The 19,376-nt window shown below is 39.9% G+C and overlaps 1 protein-coding gene across 3 annotated transcripts in view; it reads right to left on the reverse strand.

The window, feature by feature from the left end:
- nme7 (NME/NM23 family member 7) overlaps positions 1 to 19,376 on the reverse strand; it is a 73,583-nt gene that overhangs the window by 22,522 nt on the left and 31,685 nt on the right. For all 3 annotated transcript variants that reach the window (XM_042333911.1, XM_007891582.2, XM_007891583.2), the window contains exon 8: positions 4,373 to 4,437. In XM_042333911.1, coding sequence (XP_042189845.1) covers positions 4,373 to 4,437 — 65 coding nt within the window. The remainder of the gene's footprint in view (positions 1 to 4,372; positions 4,438 to 19,376) is intronic.

Raw genomic sequence — 19,376 nt, forward strand, 5'->3', positions numbered from 1 at the left:
ACCCTATTTCATGTTTGTGACGTAATATTCATGCAAATAATCATTACTGACTATGATGTCTGAAACAAGAGAGCAGATTACGACACTTGTAAAATCCTTGCAGTTTTGATTAAGTTGAAAAGAAAGATATTCCTTTACTTTAAAATGATGAAGAAATATATAGGTTGAAAACTCATTTCACAGCAAATCAAGGAAAGCTAATGTAGAGTTTTCCTTAATGAACTTGACTGAAATCAACCCAAGTAATTTATTCGGGCGGAAAGGATGACTAGCACTTCAATTTTGTTGGGAAGGCCATCTCTCTCAGGAAATGTTGTACGTTTTGTGGATAATCTCATGTTATGTTTATGACAGCTAGTACTACTTAAGGACTCTTTTATAAATATACATAATGTTATCATGTAGCTGGTTTCTCATGCACAGTGTAATGCCATATTTATAACTGCTTCTCCCTCTTATAGTTCAGCAAGTTTGTTCAGTGAGTATTTTTTGAGCCATTCAGACCAAACATGTAAAACATAAAATGCTCTCATTCTGCATCGGGGTTAGCTGATCTCATCCAAAACAGTCTGGTTTGGGATGAATTAGCACCCTGGGTTACCAGGAGCGCAAAATCAGCAAGTTTTCCCACTCCAGCTTACTATGACCTAGAAAATACACAATCACTGCACTTCACAGTAAATCCTGAGATGCCCCACCGACGTGAAAGCTGCTATATCAAATGTAAAGATTATCATTAAGCCTGCTCTCCAGTGGAATATTCTGGATGTGCACATGCGTACATGGGTTGAGGAGAAGAACTTGGAACTTGGCTCTAATGTCCCTAGTCAAAGCACACACAAAAGTAATGGCCACTTGGGCAAGTGAAGACATCTGGCTCCCTTGGAACTATGCCCCAGCAAAGAGATACTGTTCCGAAGAGAAGAAAAAAGAATGGAAGAAGAGGTAGAAAACGAAGGCACTGGTGAATCCCAACATAGTATTTTAACGACAGACTTCACGGATGAGTCAGTGTGAAGCTTGTCGGGTTATAAACACATTCAGCTCAAAATAGCAGTAAAATTACAGGCTCCACTAGTCAATTTAAATGTTTATAGAATCTATGCTTGCAAAGTGTGGGAAGAACTGTTCAGAATTCTTTTTTACTAATGCTTTATACTAACAATTCAAAGTGGGAGACTTGTTCTGATAATAATGATTAACTTTTACATTCATTTTAAGATTAAAATAAATTCTTCCAAACTGGTACTGCTAAAACCATTATTGTTATCCTTTTGGACTACATTTAATAAAAATAAGCATCTCAACATTAAAATGATTAAGGCATATGTGTAATATGGCTCCCTTGGTGTACCGGGATTAATTAAAACTACCATTTATGTATGTCATCTATATATTGAAGAACACTGTATAAATTGAAGTTGGTCTGTACAAAAATACAATTTAAAAAACAATAATAAATATGAAAGGTTTCATAAATAGACCTGTAGTTATTCAGTACGTATACTTATGATAATAGAAAAGTAGATATCTTCCAAAACAAGTGTACTTTGACTAAACTAAAGTAAGTTCAGATGCTGTGAGGCTATCAATGAAAATCCCTTGGATAAATTGTTGCCCAGATTCAGTCATATCCAATGGATATGATGGATTACTAATGGATTATAAATACTTTATACAGACATGTGAACACATTCATTCAGCTCAAAAAAACTCAAGCAGCCTGATATTAAAATATTGAAGGTTGATATTAAAAGGTTGATAAAAGGTTGATATTAAAATATACCTTTTCTTTTTTTTAAAAATGCTTCTACTAGTATATTACTTGACTGATAAAATCATTCCTCAGCAAAAAACAAAGTTGATCGTCATTGAAATTGCAATTTGGAATAATTATTATATTACAATAGTTAATCTTAGCAGAAGCATCAACAAGGTCATAACAAGGTCGTATCTTGGGATAGAGAAGCACAACAAATGCCAGGGTTCCTGCTCTTTATCACTATACAATAGGTTCTGCTGGAAATAATTTGTGCATACACCAGGTTACGACAGTTTTGGTCTTGACTGCGATGCCCCATCCACAGTTAAACAGCCCACCAACAGCCATGTACAGACTCGCAATTAAAGAATGCTTACTTAGATAACGTATGTCTCAAAGAACAGACAATAACATGGAACCCCACCAGTAACCTCATCAACTTCAAGAGAGAAAATTTGAGGGTGAAACAAATAGCAATAGGGAAAGATGATTGAACTTTAGGTAATAATAAAGTTAATAATAAAAAAACATTGGTTTAAATAACTTTCTTGCAAAATGTGCAATTTTTAGACATAAACCAGTGACAGCTGGTTGCTTGCATAAAATCAGTTGATAGGTTAATGCTAGTCTTTCCCCTCACAGTGAGTTCACACTCTCAGGCAATCCATTAATCCAATTCCATGTTCTGCCTGAGAATATATGGCATTAAATGATTCCATGGGATAAAATGGTGGGAAAGTAGAATTAAGAGCAAAAGTGGATTAGAGAGTAAATATTTATTTACAATCTATGTTATCGCTGTTCCCGTAAAGAAATCTTTCTAAGGTAATACTTTAATCCATCTGACCACAACCAAACTAGCCGTTCTCAAGGATGTTCTTACGCACACATATGAGATACTAATCTGAGTGTAATCCAGATCCTTTGCTTTGGGAAAATTCTTCCCTCCAGACAATTACCAATCTCATTTATAAAACTGATGTTTTGCTGTGTACTACAGACAGGATTATATAAATGGGGAATGGACAAAACTGGGAATAATACACTGGTTAGCAATGTATCAATCTTTGATGGGAATTACACATTATTCTTTGCCCATGAGTAAATGTACTTATCTTTGGCAGTGCTTCCTTTTAAGTGATTTTATACAAACATAAAAATCATAATGCTTTCCACAACAGATCTGAACTTGGAATAACTATTATAACCGTATATTAATTTCAATGCTGCACTTAATCCTTCATTCATCAACATGATTGGCCTACTATATCCTCTGATTTCTAATGGAATTCTTACATCTCAGCCAAAACCATAGTAACATACACAAGGCTTGATTTTCTCTTCCTTGATAGCCATTTATTTTCCCCTTGGCAACACTTAACTCTTTTATATAGTCTGTTTGTCCAGAGCTTCAGTGCCACTCTAATATCTGTGGAAGTTCTCCATCAGGTAAGAAGAATCTCCTAACTTTCTTCTGTTTCACTATTTTTAATAATAATAATAATCTTTGCATTTGATATAACGCTTTTTCACATCTTCTAGACGTCTCAAAGCGCTTCACAAAATATACTGTAAAGTGAATTGACTGTATATTTGTGGGTGAAACGCGGCAACCAATTGTGCACAGCAGTGTCCTACGAACAGTTGTGGATTGAAATGACCAATTTATTATTGTTTTTTTTCTTGAGGGATTATTATTAGGTGTGTGGAGTAAGGAAACTTGCCCAAGATTTCGCCCTGCCGGGAATCAAACCCAGGTCTCTCGCTTGCGAGGCAAGTGATCTAACCACTGAGCTACAGAACTCCACCAAATATATGGAGAGAAATTCCATAAAGTCTAGATTTACTCTATTTTTCTTAACATTTCAAACCGTTAAGAATTTGGCATTCTTTAAAGAAGTATAGAAAAGCAGCTGCAAAGTTAAGACTGAATTCAACAATTTGCCAAATTTTATATGCTCGGAAATGTTAAGATAATTAGAGTAAATCTAAAACCGGGTGGAACTTATCCTAATAGATTCCTTATGCTGTACCTCAGCCTTCCTATTGAATCTTTTGTTAAGGGACAGCTAATAAGGGCTGACTTGCTCCATGGATTTTCCTCTTGGCGAGGCAAAAGAATACGCTTCTTCTTGCTGCCTTTCCAGATTATCCCAACTAAGTGTAGATGTTATGAAAACAGTTGGTGCTGTTCTTTTCTGACAGGGAACCTTTTTTCTCCAATTATAACTTGGCAAAAATAATTATCAAGAAGTCAGAAAAGTACAGTCTACTTTGCTTCCTTGCGATACAGATCTGACCTGGTATAGGAAATCCCACTGCCTTTCCTTTTTCTTTTTGCACCACTTTAATATAAACATGTCTGTGGACAGTTATGTGATATTTCATGGGGGAGCAGGTACAAACAGGTGAATAGATTCTAGAGCACAGTGAAATTACTAATCAAGCACATTAAATAATGAGCTTTATTGTGGAAGGTAGTAACTAAAATTTAACATTTTCCAATTCGTCCTTGTGCAATGGAACATAGCAATTTTAAGAACAATTCTAACGCCATATTTGCATGATATGCATTTTTCAAGCTAAATGTTGAAAATATTGTTATCTTACCATTTGAAGCGCATTGATGTTAAATCCTGATTCCTCAATGGTATTCATAATCTTTCCAGTCAGCTCTGTGAATAGAGAAAAAAAATTAAAGACAGATTATCAGAATTTCTCAAATTACTCAAGAGCCACAAATCACTAAATTACCAGGCCCCCCCCAACAACCTATGAGCTAATCCATCAGAGAAATATATTTGATTAGAGTTTAGGCTTTAAGGTGTCTCCCTAACTAGTTGTGTCTACTCTTGTAAAGCAGTACCCAAACTGATCATTCTTCACCTGTGACATTTGCTCGACAGCAAGTGTTGGTAGATTATTTGAAGAGGGAAATTAGTTATAGCCATTCCTGTTCCTACCCAATATGTGGGGAAATGTTTTGAGCCATTTTGATAAAACTCAAGAATGCAACATATTTTCACACTTTGTAAACAGAATAAAAAATAATAAATAATTTTTACATTTGGTACAGTGCCTTTCACGTCAGGGGGATGTTTCAAAGTCCTTCCCAAGATTTTCTGTAAAGTGACTATTTTGTCAGTGAATATGGCAGCCAATTTGCATACAGCAATGTTCCACAAACAACCATGGAGTAAGTGACCAATCTTATTTGGGGATTGTTGACCTGGACACCATCTCTTTTCAAATAGTGCTGTGGCATCTTTAATGTCTGGCTGAATAAGGCCAGACATTAAAGAGGTCTTCGGATTAACTTTTCATCCGAAGAACCGCACCTCTGATAATGCAGCACATCCACAGTTCTGCATTGGATTGTCATCTTAGACTATATGAGTTCCCAGTCCCCATGTGATGCTTGAAGCCAGAATCCTCTGACTCAGAGACTGGAGTGCTATCAGCAGAGACAGACTTCATATAATCAGGATTAAGTGCTAAATGAGAATATTTACCATATACTGCATGGGAGTGAGAACAAAGCACTTTAACCTCAATCTCAGCTGACAGCCACTCTCCACCCCCACATCATTTCCACTATGCACACCAGCTGTTCTTATGAATTCTCTTTGTAAAACTGCCAGTAAAGTGGCAATATTTGCCAAATTTTAAGGATTGCACTTATTCCTGTTATTAGTGGGCTTGTGGCCATTAATTACTCAACAGAGTACCTCAAACCCCTTTCACTTAAAATTGTGTTTTGCTGTAAGAAAAAGGTTTCCATTCCAATTATCTGGGTTAGATTTAAACCCAGAACCAATAAGTGAAACAACAACAACAAAATTACATTTGTAATGCGCCTTTCACATTGGGAGGACATCTCAAGGCGCTGGACAGAGTTACGGACCCGATTTGGGGTAGGGATGGGGGTAGGCAGGGGGGGAAGCAGAGTGATCGAAAGCACAGTCGAAGAGGAGGGTCTTGAGATGGGTCCTGAAGATGACAAGGGAGGGAGTGAGACGGAGGGACTGCGGGATGGAGTTCCAGAGGGCGGAAGACCCGTCCGCCAATAGTGGGGAGAGCAAGGCAGGGGATGTGAAGCAGGCTGGAGCCGCTGAGCGGAGGGAGCGAACAGGATGGTTGGGGGTTAGGAGGTCACAGAGGTAGGGGGGAGCGAGACCATGGAGGGCTTTGAATGTGAGGACCAGGATCTTGAACTGTATCCTGTGTGATGGGAAGCCATTGGTTTGGGCAAGGATAGGGGTGATAGGGTCGCGGAGGCTAATGCGGGAGAGGACACAGGCTGCAGAGTTCTGGATGATCTCCAGCCTATGGAGGGAGGAGTTGGGGAGGCCGACAAGCAGTGAGTTTGCATAGTCAAGCCTCGATGTAATGAAGGCGTGTATGAGGGTTTCGGTGGCCTGCGGTGTGAGACAGTGGCGGATCCGGGCAATGTTATGGAGGTGGGGTAAGGCAGAGCGGGTCATGGCGCAGATGTGGGGTAGAAAGGATAGCTGAGTGTCAAACAAGACCCCAAGGTTCCAGACTGGCTTAGCAAGGTGGAGTGTGCAACCATGGATGGTGATGCTGTCAGCGCCTAAGGTGAGGAGACACTGACGAGAGCCAACAGGAGAGCCCCGGTCTTGTTGACGTTCAACTGAAGAATGTTAGCTCTCATCCAAGACTTGATGGTGATGCTGTCAGCGCCTTAGGGAGTCCTCCCGACGTGAAAGGTGCCATACAATTGTAATCTTGTTGTTGATGTCTGCCAGACATTCTGTCAGGACGGCAGTGGTCCTGGAGTCAAGGGTGGAGGCAGAGAGGTAGAGTTGGGTGTCATCCACATATATGGAGTCCTGTAGCTCAGTGGTCAGAGCACTCACTTTCCAAGTGAGAGACCTGAGTTCAATTCCAGGCAGGTCAGGGCGAAACCTTGGGCAAGTTTCCTTACTCCACACGCCTAATAATAATCCCTCCAAAAAACCAAAAACAATAATTAAATTGGTCATTTTCAATCTACGACTGTTTGTGGGACATTGCTGTGCGCAATTGGCTGCCGCGTTCGCCCACAAATATACAGTCAATTCACTTTACAGTGTGTTCTGTGAAGCGCTTTGGGACGTCCTCCCGACGTGAAAAGCGCTATATCAAATGCAAGGATTATTATTAAGGATTATTATTATATGTGGAAATTGACCCCACGTCTGCGGATGATGTCACCAAAAGGGAGCATATAGATGTTGAAGAGGGAGGGGACCAAGGAGCCCTGAGGGACGCCGCACGAGACGGTCCGGGGTTAGAGGAGAAGCTGTTTGAGGAGATGAAGTGCAGGAATTGTGAGAGGTACGATCTGAACCAGTCAAGGACAGCGCCGTGGAGGTTGAGGTGAGGGGAGAGGCGGTGAATGAGGATAGAGTGGTTGATGATGTCGAAAGCAACCGAGGTCAAGTAGGATGAGGAGGCAGAGGAAGCCCTGGTCGCAGACGGAGAGAGTGTCACTTGTCACGTTGACCAGGGCTGTTTCTGTGCTGTAGGCGGCACGGAAACCTGAATGGAGGGTTTCGAGAAGGGAGTGGCAGGAGAGGAAGGAGTGAAGCTGAGAAGCAACAACTCGTTCCAGGACCTTGGAGAGGAAGGGGAGGTTGGAGATGGGGCGGTAGTTAGGGAGTAGAGAAGGGCCGAGGGAGGGTTTTTTAACAATAGGAGTGAAACAATAACCTACCCGTTTAGAGATCTAAATCCAGAGACTGAGGAAGTGTTAAAATTACTAAATTGGAGAAAAGTTCTCAAAACCGTCCTGAAATATGCCCACACTTTACAAGTTTGTTCTGTTTTGATTTTGGAGTACAAAGAGTACTATAGTGCTGGAAAGATTAGACAATTGTCAATCTACATAACTCAACATTTTTATTGTTGTGAAGTTAAGATAACATTATATTTTACCGGCACTCATGCTCATGATTAAGTATACAAAATGCAGATGGCATTTAATACAAAGAATGCAGCAATTCATGCAAAAATTGACATTTTAAAATAAATTATTAGTTCACTTTTTGTCCAGTGAACAAAAAGAGGTATCTAATGCATTCTGAATAGCCACAAGGCCTGCCTAAACTTAATGTGAATGAAGTACAGTCAAACCTGTTAAATAACCACCATTCAGCAACCAACCATCAAACTCAACCAGTGGCCATTCTTTTTAGCGCTGTCGGTTTCTAGACATCCTTTTTTGCGGACAGTTTTAAGTGTATTTAAGTGTAATGCATTACCAATTTCCACAGGCCCGTGTAGAGTCTTGCTAGATAGACTGTGAGCTCATTTACCAATGCTGCACTGAGAAGCCAACATGACACACACAGCTTCCTGCCTCAACACTGAGGTGGCGTTGGTAAATGCGCTTGTAGTGTAGCAGGAGTCTACATGAGGGCATGCAGAAATTTTAAAAAAAGTTCAGACCCAGTCATGAACCAACAAACACTTACTCAGAAAGCCACCCTTAGATAAAGCCACTCCCTGAGTGGTTGCTGAAACAGGTTTGAATGTATTGCAAGATTTAAAAAAAAGATTTGAAATCATTATGTGACTGTTCAAACATATACATGTACATGTTCTGCCATATATGAAGCAAACCAATACCAATACTTTTTTGAAGGTTCAACCCCTTACAGTTAATAGGAAGACCACAAACCAGATGTATTTTCCACAATGACAAACTAATTGAGGATTTAATACATTGTTTTTAGTGTATAGAGTTAAACTAAAATGCAAACAAAGTTGCATAATGTAAGAATATTGTTCTGTCAATGCTCTACTGCTGGATTTATTCTACATTAGACTGATATCATAATTGATTGTGTGAATTAATATGTATTTCATCCAAACACAATAAAAGCCAAGAATATCACAGACCCACTTACAACATTATCTCACATTCCAGCCTCAGAAACAACAAGAGGATGGTAGCTTTGGGGGAGGGGGAAGAACAAGAATTGACTTAGGATGTTTCAAATAAATATATAGCCTAAGAGTATTTTGTATATTATATATGGGAGAAAGCAAGGAGATTATAGCCCAACTAGTAGTATTTAAAACATTAATACACTTAGATATCAAATTCAATTCCAAATCAATAAATTCATATTGCAGTCAACCAGACCATACTGTAAATGGAAAGGTTTCATTTCACTTGACTGCAGGGAAGCTACAGGAGCTGTGCTTTGCAGCAGTGTCTGTGCAGCAAAAGCTTTTTTTAAAAAAAACACTTCTCTTACGTAGCTAGAATTTTGTACGCACACTGACTGATTAGGAACCCAAATGTCCCATGCTTGTACAATTTTACAATTTAATGAATTACTTCTAGAAAGCCAAAAAAATGCATCAGCTTCTTTGACAGTGACATTTGAATCTGCAAAGCTCCAAATACAAAGATGGATACACGTAAGGGGCAATTTTTTGCTAAGATTACATATATGCCAATGATAATGAGGTGCAGGACTTTAAATAGGATATTTAACAGATATAAATACAGTGCTAGGTCTGCAGTAGTGAATGTGCTGGTTGTAGCAACGTACTGCAGTACAGACGGGAGGGAGGGGAGCATGTTAAAGTTGTACTGCAGTACTAAAGCAGTGACTGCATCTACCTCTCTCTCAATTTTTACTGCACTGTAGTACTAGAGCTATACCACTGGGTTCAGTAAAAAGCTGGTCCGATGCCAAATTACAGTAAAATCTCAAAAGATGCTATGTACTGAGCATAGATAAGCAGACTGGATGCTTGAACATCAATAAAATTACAAGAAGCCTGGAATATAAGATAATTTTAACTTTTATGGTAATATTCAACAATACTTCCACCAGGCAATTACCATGTCACCACCTGCCCTCTAGCTGGTGTATTTTGTCATTTTGGCAGCAACAGCTTCTGGTACCTAATCTGTGTGGCCATGTTTCTAGCATAATGAGTTTTGGCAGGTTACACCAACAACAAAATTACGTTTACAGAGCTCCTTTCACGTCAGGAGGACATCCCAAGGAGCTGGACAGTCAGGGGTCAGGTCCAGAGCATGAGGGGGTGGGGTGGGATGGGGTGAGGGAAGGCAGAGAAGTGGGAGGGAGACCAAAGGCACGATCGAAGAGGAGGGTCTTGCGACTGGCCTTGAAGGAGGCAAGGGAGGAAGCGAGGCGAAGGGACTGTGGGATGGAGTTCCAGAGTGTGAGGGCAAAGAAGTTGAAAGCCCGGCCACGGATGGTAGGGCGGGTTGGGCGGGAGACATGGAGCAGGCCGGAGCCCGCTGAACGGAGGGAGCGGGCACTTTGGTAGGGAGTCAGCAGGTCAGAGAGGTAGGAGGGGGCAAAGCCATGGATGGCTTTGAAAGTGAGAACAAGGATCTTGAATTTGATCCTCTGGGGGATGGGAAACCAGTGGAGTCGGGTGAGGGCGGGAGTGATGGGGTCACGGAGCTTGGTGCGCGAGAGTGTGGGGGATAAAGGACAGTTCAGGGTCAAACAAGACACCCAGCTTCCTGACTGGTTCAGTGAGGTTGAGTGTGCAGCTGTGGAGGCTGATGCTGCCAGCTCCCGAGGTGCACAGGCGCTGGCGCAAGCCAATAATAATAATCCTTGCATTTGATATAGCGCTTTTCACGTCAGGAGGACGTCCCAAAGCGCTTCACAGAATATACTGTAAAGTGAATTGACTGTATATTTGTGGGCGAACGCGGCAGCCAATTGCGCACAGCAATGTCCGACAAACAGTCGTAGATTGAAAATGACCAATTTATTATTGTTTTTGGTTTTGGAGGGATTATTATTAGGCTCTGTGTGGAGTAAGGAAACTTGCCCAAGGTTTCGCCCTGCCGGGAATTGAACTCAGGTCTCTCACTTGTAAAGCGAGTGGTCTAACCACTACAGGACACTTTCCATACACTCACCGTACACAGTTATTGAACAGGAGAAGAAACCTGGCTGATTTTATTTCCGTCCTTGGACCAGGTACAATATTGTCAATTGTGGTTCCTGCATTGTTCTGTTCAAAAGTCAAATGATTCAGCACAAATCAGAGATTAAATTTGGGATTTTCCTGATCTAATATTATGAATTACTAGCTGTACCTGTTGCAGCTTCGCTTGCAACCAAAGCATCCAATATGGAATGTAGATTGACAAACGGACAGACACACAGACAGACATTTCATCTTTATCTATACTCATCTGGGAGAATTCCTGTGGGAGGACTTCTTTTGTGAGGACTCAGTGGGAGGACTCAGCGCTTTAAAAATGTAATTTTGTTGACGTTGCTGTGGCTTAGCTTCGTCTGCGTTCTTTATTTTGTTCATGCAGCTTGGCTACGTGCGTGCTCTGTGACGCAGAATGCCACAGCACCACGGTCAGCCGGCGCGTCTACTAGATATAACTGCAGTGCGTGTGTACATACATAGTTGCTCTGTGATGCACGATGCCACAGTGCCACTTTGACTCGGCGGCCACCAGGTGTAACTGCAGCAAAAAACGCGAAACTGAAAATAACTCATGAACGATAGGAGACATCTGAAAACAAATATGCCCATGTCTCTCCTAGATGCAAGACATTTCTGATGAAGTATAAATCATGTCTCTACGTCAATCGGTTATTGAGATCCTTCTTGAAGCGCAGACAGATATTGTTGTTTTATTAGTATATAAATATATAGTTATGCATATATAATAAAGAAGATTACTTCATGTGTAGAAAAGTGGAACTTTTAATGCAACCTTTTTTGTGATGTGAAGGCAGTAAAGACGCGTAGTCAGTATTCCACTCAGCTCTCCACATTCAAGTGTGACTACAGAACAATACTTTCAGATATTCCTAGGCAGCAATACATGCTTTCAAGGTTGTGAAGACTACTTTTAGGCGAAACATCAGAATTATTTCTTTGGAAACACATTTTGAAAATAATATACAGATAGACATCGCTTATTCATTGAATATCAAAGTTTATGTAAAATCATAGGCCAATGGAGTTTAATTCTCTGGACTTCTAAAATCAGGTACAATCATGTTTTAGGATGAGGATTTGAACAACAACTTTTATGGTATTTTGAGTTCTATATATAGAATCACAGGACATTTATTTGCATGCTTTTTTAACCACAATAGTAATTGCAAACTAAAAAATGTTGTTATGTAAAACCTGGTATGGGCACACCGCATTGGGTCTTTCAAATGAGATTTTAAACTGAGTTCCCATCTGTTTGTTCAGGTGCACAGTAAACATCAAATTACTCACTAAAAACAGAAGCCAGTTTCTCCATGTGTTCTGACTGATAATCCTTCAAATTAATTGGTCATTTACCTCATGGCTCATTGTGAGTCACTGTTGAGTCAAATGACTGCTGCATTTGCATTTAACAATAATAATAATCTTTGCATTTGACATAGCACTCTATCACATCTTTGAGGCATCTCAAAAAGCTTCACAGAATATGCTGTAAAGTGAATTGACTGTACATTGTGTGGGCGAAACGCAGCAGTCAATTGCACACAGCAGTGTCCTACAAACAGTCATGGATTGAGTGACTAATTTTTTTTAATAGAATTATTACCCCCGAAAAAGCAATCCGTCAATTGACTAACATCCGGGTTCCTACTTACTGCTTGGTAACAGAGGCTTGTGAAGTAAGGACACTTGCTCAACGTTTTGACCTACTTAAAGGTTTTAAGATATTTTATGTGATTAAGCATTATAAAAATGTAAGCCCCTTTCTTTGTATACCTTAACATGCTGACATATAAATGCTTATTCTTTAATTCTTTAATTTCCGAATCCTCCAACGAATAAGTAGATTCTAATGCTGGGTTTAGTTGACATCCTCAACCCGAATGGTGGAGATGCTGCTCATACTTTGTAAAGCAAATGAGGCAGCTTACCTTTATTTGCATATTGTGCTGCTTCTTTTTCAATTAATTGATCAAATATTTTACTGTGAGTCTACCCTTTATTGAATACCACAATAAACCAACATAAGGTTTGGCTTGAAAGGACCATCAACAATTATTGGTTAAGTATGTCTGCATTATTTTGTGTTCTATCATGTCATGAGTAACATTGTCAGTACTGGATTTCAATATTTGCTTCAATAATAAAAATGAAGCATTCTGATGAAGTTTTAACTTTTGCAGCATATAAGTAAACTCAGCTAGCATTTTCTCATTATCATTGAATGTTTGTTTTGTGTAGGGTATCTGAATGTGAATGATAATCTTCATCTTGTGCTCGCTTCAGTGAGCTAGCAGTCTGAGACATACAATTACAATGCACTTGTCTGAAACAATATTCATTTAGTTTAATTATTTGGCTATTTTTACCTCACAGGTTGAAAGAGTGTAATCTAACAGTGACACTGATTCTGTATCGGAAATGGAGTTTATAACAGCTTTAACCTTTTGCAGAACTGTGGAAGCAATTGTGCATCATGATACATCAATATCGTCACACCATCCAGTTTACCAAAAATGTCACTGTTTGCCTGAATCTTGTGTGAAAACAATGAACAGAATGCACCTTGATTGAGCAAATTAATTAAAAAAGAATATGGACAACAGCGATAAGACTAAGATTTGTGAAAAAATTAATGAGCACAATAGCTGAAATGTTTTCTGTTATTAAAGGTTAATGCTTTTGTGGTATTTTAAGTTACGCAAATGTTTATTTTGACATACACTTGCATAGGACAGTAGTTTAATAGAGGTTCCACATAAGTCACAATTTTCTATAATATCTAGCCAAGATGAAGCTGTTCATTTATTGGAAAATTATTTGTTCAATTGATCTTAAATATTCATCTATAAATATAGTCACAAATGTTATGGTAAAATCTAGGAGAAAAGCTCTGCGATGTTTTAACAACTTATAAAGGCACAATATGAAATGGAAGCATTATTGTTATTATCTTCCATGCAACAACAACAAATTACATTTGTATAACACCTTTCACATCGGGAGGACGTCCTAAGGTGCTGGAGAGTCAAGGATTTGGATCCGAGCAGGGATTTGGGATCAGGGGTAGTGAAGGGTAGGGGTAGGAGGGTAGGGGTAGGAAGGTGGCCGAATGCGAGGTCAAAGAGTATGGGTCTTGAGATGTGCCTTGAAGGATGCAAGGTAGGGAGAAGACAAAGCGACAGTGGGTGCCAAAGGGTGGACACAGAGAAGCTGGAGGCCTGACTGCCAATGGTAGGGTGGGCCAGAGGGGGGATGGAGCCAGCCGGAGCATGCTGAACGGAGGGAGTGGACAGGTTAGTATGGAGTATGTTTCCTCAATACCACAACTGATAGCAATCTGGTAAGACAACATAGTGATAGTAGCATACAATTTCACACCTAGGCTGATGCTCCAAACCATGTTTGGCCTCTCACAAACTATAGAAACTATTTTCACAATTTAAAAAACATATGACAAATGAGACATTTCACAAACATTAACTGAATATTATGCTGGTCCTCAATGCAATTCATGCCTTATCCCCAAACAGGAGGACAATCCATTGGGATCTTCTAATACTCGAGCAGCTAGAGTTTTGCACATTATTTCATTACATGGGTGGAGAATCATTTAATTAAAACATAAATGCTGTGTGATAAACACACTGGAAAATAATTTTTTTTCTGGAGAAAAGCGATTAGATGCGATCAATAGCAATCTTTTCTAGAATCTTCACACATCAGACACAATTAAGAGGAAACTTGACCAGGGAGAAGGGAATAGGATTCGTACTCTGGGAGAGTGGATTAGGCTCTGGAGTGGAAAAGCTACGAATTATAAACACTGGCATGAACTAGCATAACCAAACGATGTCTTTCCATGCAGTAATGCTCTCATGAAAAATCTCTTCATATAAAGTACAAAGAATGGACAGCAAAGAAACAAGCCACTCAGCCAAACCAATCCATGACGGTGTTTGTACTCCAGACGAACCTCCACCAATTCCTTGCTCCCTCCCATACACTTCTATTCCTCTCTTCCTCATGTGAAGGTCTAGCTTCCTCTTGATTGCAACTGAGACAAGTACAGGTACTGCATTTCTAAATAGACTTTGGTAATGCATAGTTGCGAGTGGCTCCGCGGCCCCATCACTCCCACCCTCGCCCGACTCCACTGGCTCCTCATCCCCCAGAGGATCGAGTTCAAGATCCTCATCCTCACCTTTAAGGCTATCCATGCCTTGCCCCCTCCTACCTCTCTGACCTGCTGACTCCCTACCACGCTCCCTCCGCTCATCAGGCTCCAGCCTGCTCTATGTCTCCCACCCAACCTACCATCGGTGGCCGGGCTTTCAGCCTCTCTGTCCCCACTCTGGAACTCCATCCCACGGTCCCTTCGCCTCGCTTCTTCCCTTGCCTCCTTCAAGGCTGGCGGTCTCAAGACCCTTCTCTTCGACCGCGCTTTTGGTCTCCCTCCCACCTCTCTGCCTTCCCTCACCCCTACACCACCCCTCCCCCATGCTCGGGCCCTGACACCTGACTGTTCAGCGCTTTGGGACGTCCTCCCGACGTGAAAGGCGCTAAATAAATGTAATTTTGTTGTTGTTGTTGTTGCTTTGGTATTTTCTTCTCCTTCATCCTTTGCATTCCCCACTTAACAAAAGCCTCAGCAGCAACACCAGACACAAGCCGGAGATCACTTCACGTTTCTCGTGTTTCTATTGTAGGTATGCCCGTTGCCAGGATACATTGCTCTCAATGCCTGGCAACAGCTGTTCCTTTATTCCAGTCAGGGGTTGATCAGCATACCCAGGCTGCCAGAGATAAAGGGTGCTGTGATTTTCCATTGCAGTGTTAATGGATAGGGAATCTGTAAATGATCTACTGCAATAAAAAACAAAATCTCCTTGGAAAGGACTATGACCTAGAACTCAGGCATACAAAGAAGCTTAATATTAGGACTTTGGTGTCCGTGTGAAAAGCTATTGAAATGAATCAGTATACATATACCATATATTTTTTTTAATTAACAAAGAGACTCACAAACTTGTAGCCAAACAAAAAACTGCAAACTAAAAACTTGATTTTTTTTTGTCACTGAGTAAAATATGCCATGCAGGAATACACTAGACGGAGATAAGCTGAATAATTGACTGTATGAAACTTTCTCACTCTTCATGTTGAACTAAAAGAGTCTGGCACATCTTCAATGCTGTAAGTTGCTTTGAATTGCTGAGGTTAATTACAGACTAATTGCAGAGAGCATATGTATGAAAATTATTCTTGCAAAAATCCACTCACACAAAGAAAAGCAGTCACGTATCAGTTTAAAATATATGTGTCAGTTTTTTTGGCTCCTCCAAATTGGTCACCTTTTTTTCACGGGACAGAGAGAAATCTAGGATCACTTGAACTGATGTTGTGACCTCTGATGCACTTGGAATCATTTTTAACTTTCCACTGCAGACAAATTGGTTTAGCTATCTTTTTGCATCTCAGAGAAGTCTGAGGGCTAATTTCCATGACATAATGATGAGAATGCAATTAGCTTACATTAGGGAGAAGGCAATTAGAGGGATATGTGGGGAGGGAATGTTAGGGAAAGGGATTTAGGATGGATGGAGGCTCATGTGCAGTATGTGCACGGGCGAGTTGGGCCAAATTGTCTGCTTTGGTGCTTTAGATTCTAATCCATTTGATTTTCAAAAATATATTTTAGTTATTTTCATTCCATGGCCCTTAAGGACAGGTAAATTAGTACATTATATTTGTTGCAATGGTTCTGCATATTATCTGGAACAGTACATGTAAAGATTGAAACAATTCCTTCAGTCTAGGGCTGAAGTTGGTTTGGGGTGGAGGGAGGGGGTAGAGGCAAGAAAGACAAGGTCCTCCTGCATCCGTTAACTTACTGTCTGTCTTACTAGTTTGACACACTCAATCCTGGCTGCAGAGGATGACTACACATACTTTGGAAATTTCCCCAGTGCAACTTACTAGACTAATACTTTGCAAATATCGAGTCTGATATCTTGCAGCTATTTACTGTTTCTTGAGATTCCTGTGAGAGATTTCCCTCAGATCTGATACAGATCACCTTCTTGGTCTTGCATTCTTTTGCGACATACAGCTTCATGTCACTCAGGTGGGCAAACCTGTGGCTAGATAGTTAAGAACATTGTTCAGTCCAAGAAAATTACATATAATCTTCAAAAACCAAACTTCCCTGAGTCTCTCTTTGTCTTACTGATCACAGAATAGCTGGAACACTGATTGTGAGATACCAATGGGAATTATTTTTTATTCTCTGTTGGGATTTTAGCATCAGAGATTGGGGAGTACTCCAACCAGTGCATTGATAAAACAACCACCTATAATCCGAACCAAACACTCAACACTGAACTGTAACATGTGTAGAGGGCACACACACTTGAGATGTGTATCCTCAAACTGTTATTATTTTCTTTATTCCTGAACATGGGAATGCCTTTTACACCGCTTAGACCCTAGGCCCTAAATGGGTCCTCACACTAGGAGCTGCACTGGTCTACCTTGTAAGCTGTCTGACCCCCCCACCCCCCCAGCTGCATTAGAATACTAATTTTATTAGGAATTCAATATTGTTTGATTTATTACACACAACATTTTCAAACAGATTCTCTTGCCCACCAAGAATTTACGAGCTTTCATGATTGTTCAATTGACACCCAAGAACAAAGTTCTGAACTAGAACATCAAAATAAAAGGTTTGAATGAAGAAGTTCCTTGAAGCCATTTGATCTCATCCTTCCAGAATACCAACCTACTGTCTTTTAATTATTGCATCAAGCCATTTCTTAAATAAGTAGTGTCCTAGCTTTGGCTACTTTTTCTGATAACCTATTACAATTGTTGATTAAGCTTTGTGTAAAATACTTCTTGCTGACTATCCTAAAATGGCACTTCACAACCCAGTGTTGTGCTACACTATTCTGGATTTACTCTCTGTAAACCATTTGAAGCACCCAATGTATCTCGACTTACTGCAAAGCTCAGTCCTCAACCCTGGATTCAGCCCGGTTACTCTCTTATGCAATTCCAATTATCTATAGACTGGGCAGCTCCTTTATGTGATGGCAACCGTACATGCCAACAGAATGTCAGATGGGGCCTGACCAGGGAATTGTACAATTTGATTATAGCTTCAGTAAATCAAAACTGCACTAATTTGGCAAAGTCGCCCAGCATCCTGTTTGCCTTGTCTATTGCTGCCATATATTATTTGAAAAACCAGGCAGTTATCTGTGCCAGCAAAGTCCACTAACAGCCATGCGATGAATGACCAAATCTGGTTGGCCAAGATACTCACTTGACAGAACAAACTGTACAACACTGAAACAAGCTTATCGGCTCAACTCAGCTATATTTTAATTCTCTATAATTATCTGTGCAGTGCTTTGATATATTTTCAACACGGAAAGACACAAAATTAACAACCAAAAATTGTCAACTGCAAATGTAACAGCTTTGTAAGAGTACCTGCCCTGTATTTTGGAAAACCCAAAATTGGGAAACCGTAAAACTAGTTTAAAGTGCAGACACTAAGATAATGTATTGCTGAAAAGTGTATACTGAATATGCCATTGAAAAAATGTGCACCAGGGTTTCAATAAAATCTAAAAGTAGCATAATTGTAGATAGAATGGCTGTTTTTGTTACCTCAGATTGTTTTGGTATTTATTATTTAGTACATAAGGTCATTGCTTACCAGCTTGTAGAAGCAGAAAGACTTGGTTATCAACTCCCACGCTGATACTGACAGTTATTCAAAAGCACTGGTCTAGCATAACTATTAGTAAAGTGTCACTGACTGATAAAAAATCCATTACCATGATATGTATCAGGACCATTTAATCCATCACTGTTAAAAACTAAAACATCTACACTTGACACCATGAGATAGTAATTGTAATAAATTAATGTGGATAATGTTGTTACTATTCAGAGGTATGCTTGTTCAATACCACAATCGATTACAAGAATTTAGATTTACATAGCTTTATGGTAAATATGCGGGTCACTTACTTGATCTTTTAATATTTAAAGGATTTAGGGCTCAATTTTATTTTATTTGATGAATTGGGATCCAAAATTATATTTATATGTGCACCATGACTTTAAAATGGATATTTTCCCTTAGGGCATTCCTGCACTTGAATTATCTCGTAGTGGAGGTCCAGGCATGCTGTGTTACATCCTAATTGGATGCCATTTGAAACCTCGTACAGTCAAGGCTCTCTGTTGACCAGCCTGGAACATTTAGATTCTACGCCTCATGCTTGCTCAAGGTCATTTTCTCAAACTTTGTGTTAGCGTGTTAAATGTCTTAGAATCACCACTCTTTGTGCTCAATCACAGTATACTATAAACATGGGGATCTTCTTGTGCCTATTCCCATGTATAGTAATCTCCTTAATTCAAGCATTTGTGTATAGAGTTTATGCTTTGCTACACTGGAATACTTTGTTGTAAATAATAAGTAACTATTAGCTGCTAACTTTGTAAAATATTAATCTCACAAAGATTCATAAAGAGGTGGGAATATGGCAGAAGTGAAGAAAAGTAGTCTTTAAAGAAGGTTGTGAGTTGAAGCCCAACATCAGGGTTTTGAACTCAT

Source organism: Callorhinchus milii, unplaced genomic scaffold (genome assembly GCF_018977255.1).
Source record: "Callorhinchus milii isolate IMCB2004 unplaced genomic scaffold, IMCB_Cmil_1.0 Scaffold4, whole genome shotgun sequence".
Classification (NCBI taxonomy): Eukaryota; Metazoa; Chordata; class Chondrichthyes; order Chimaeriformes; family Callorhinchidae; genus Callorhinchus; species Callorhinchus milii.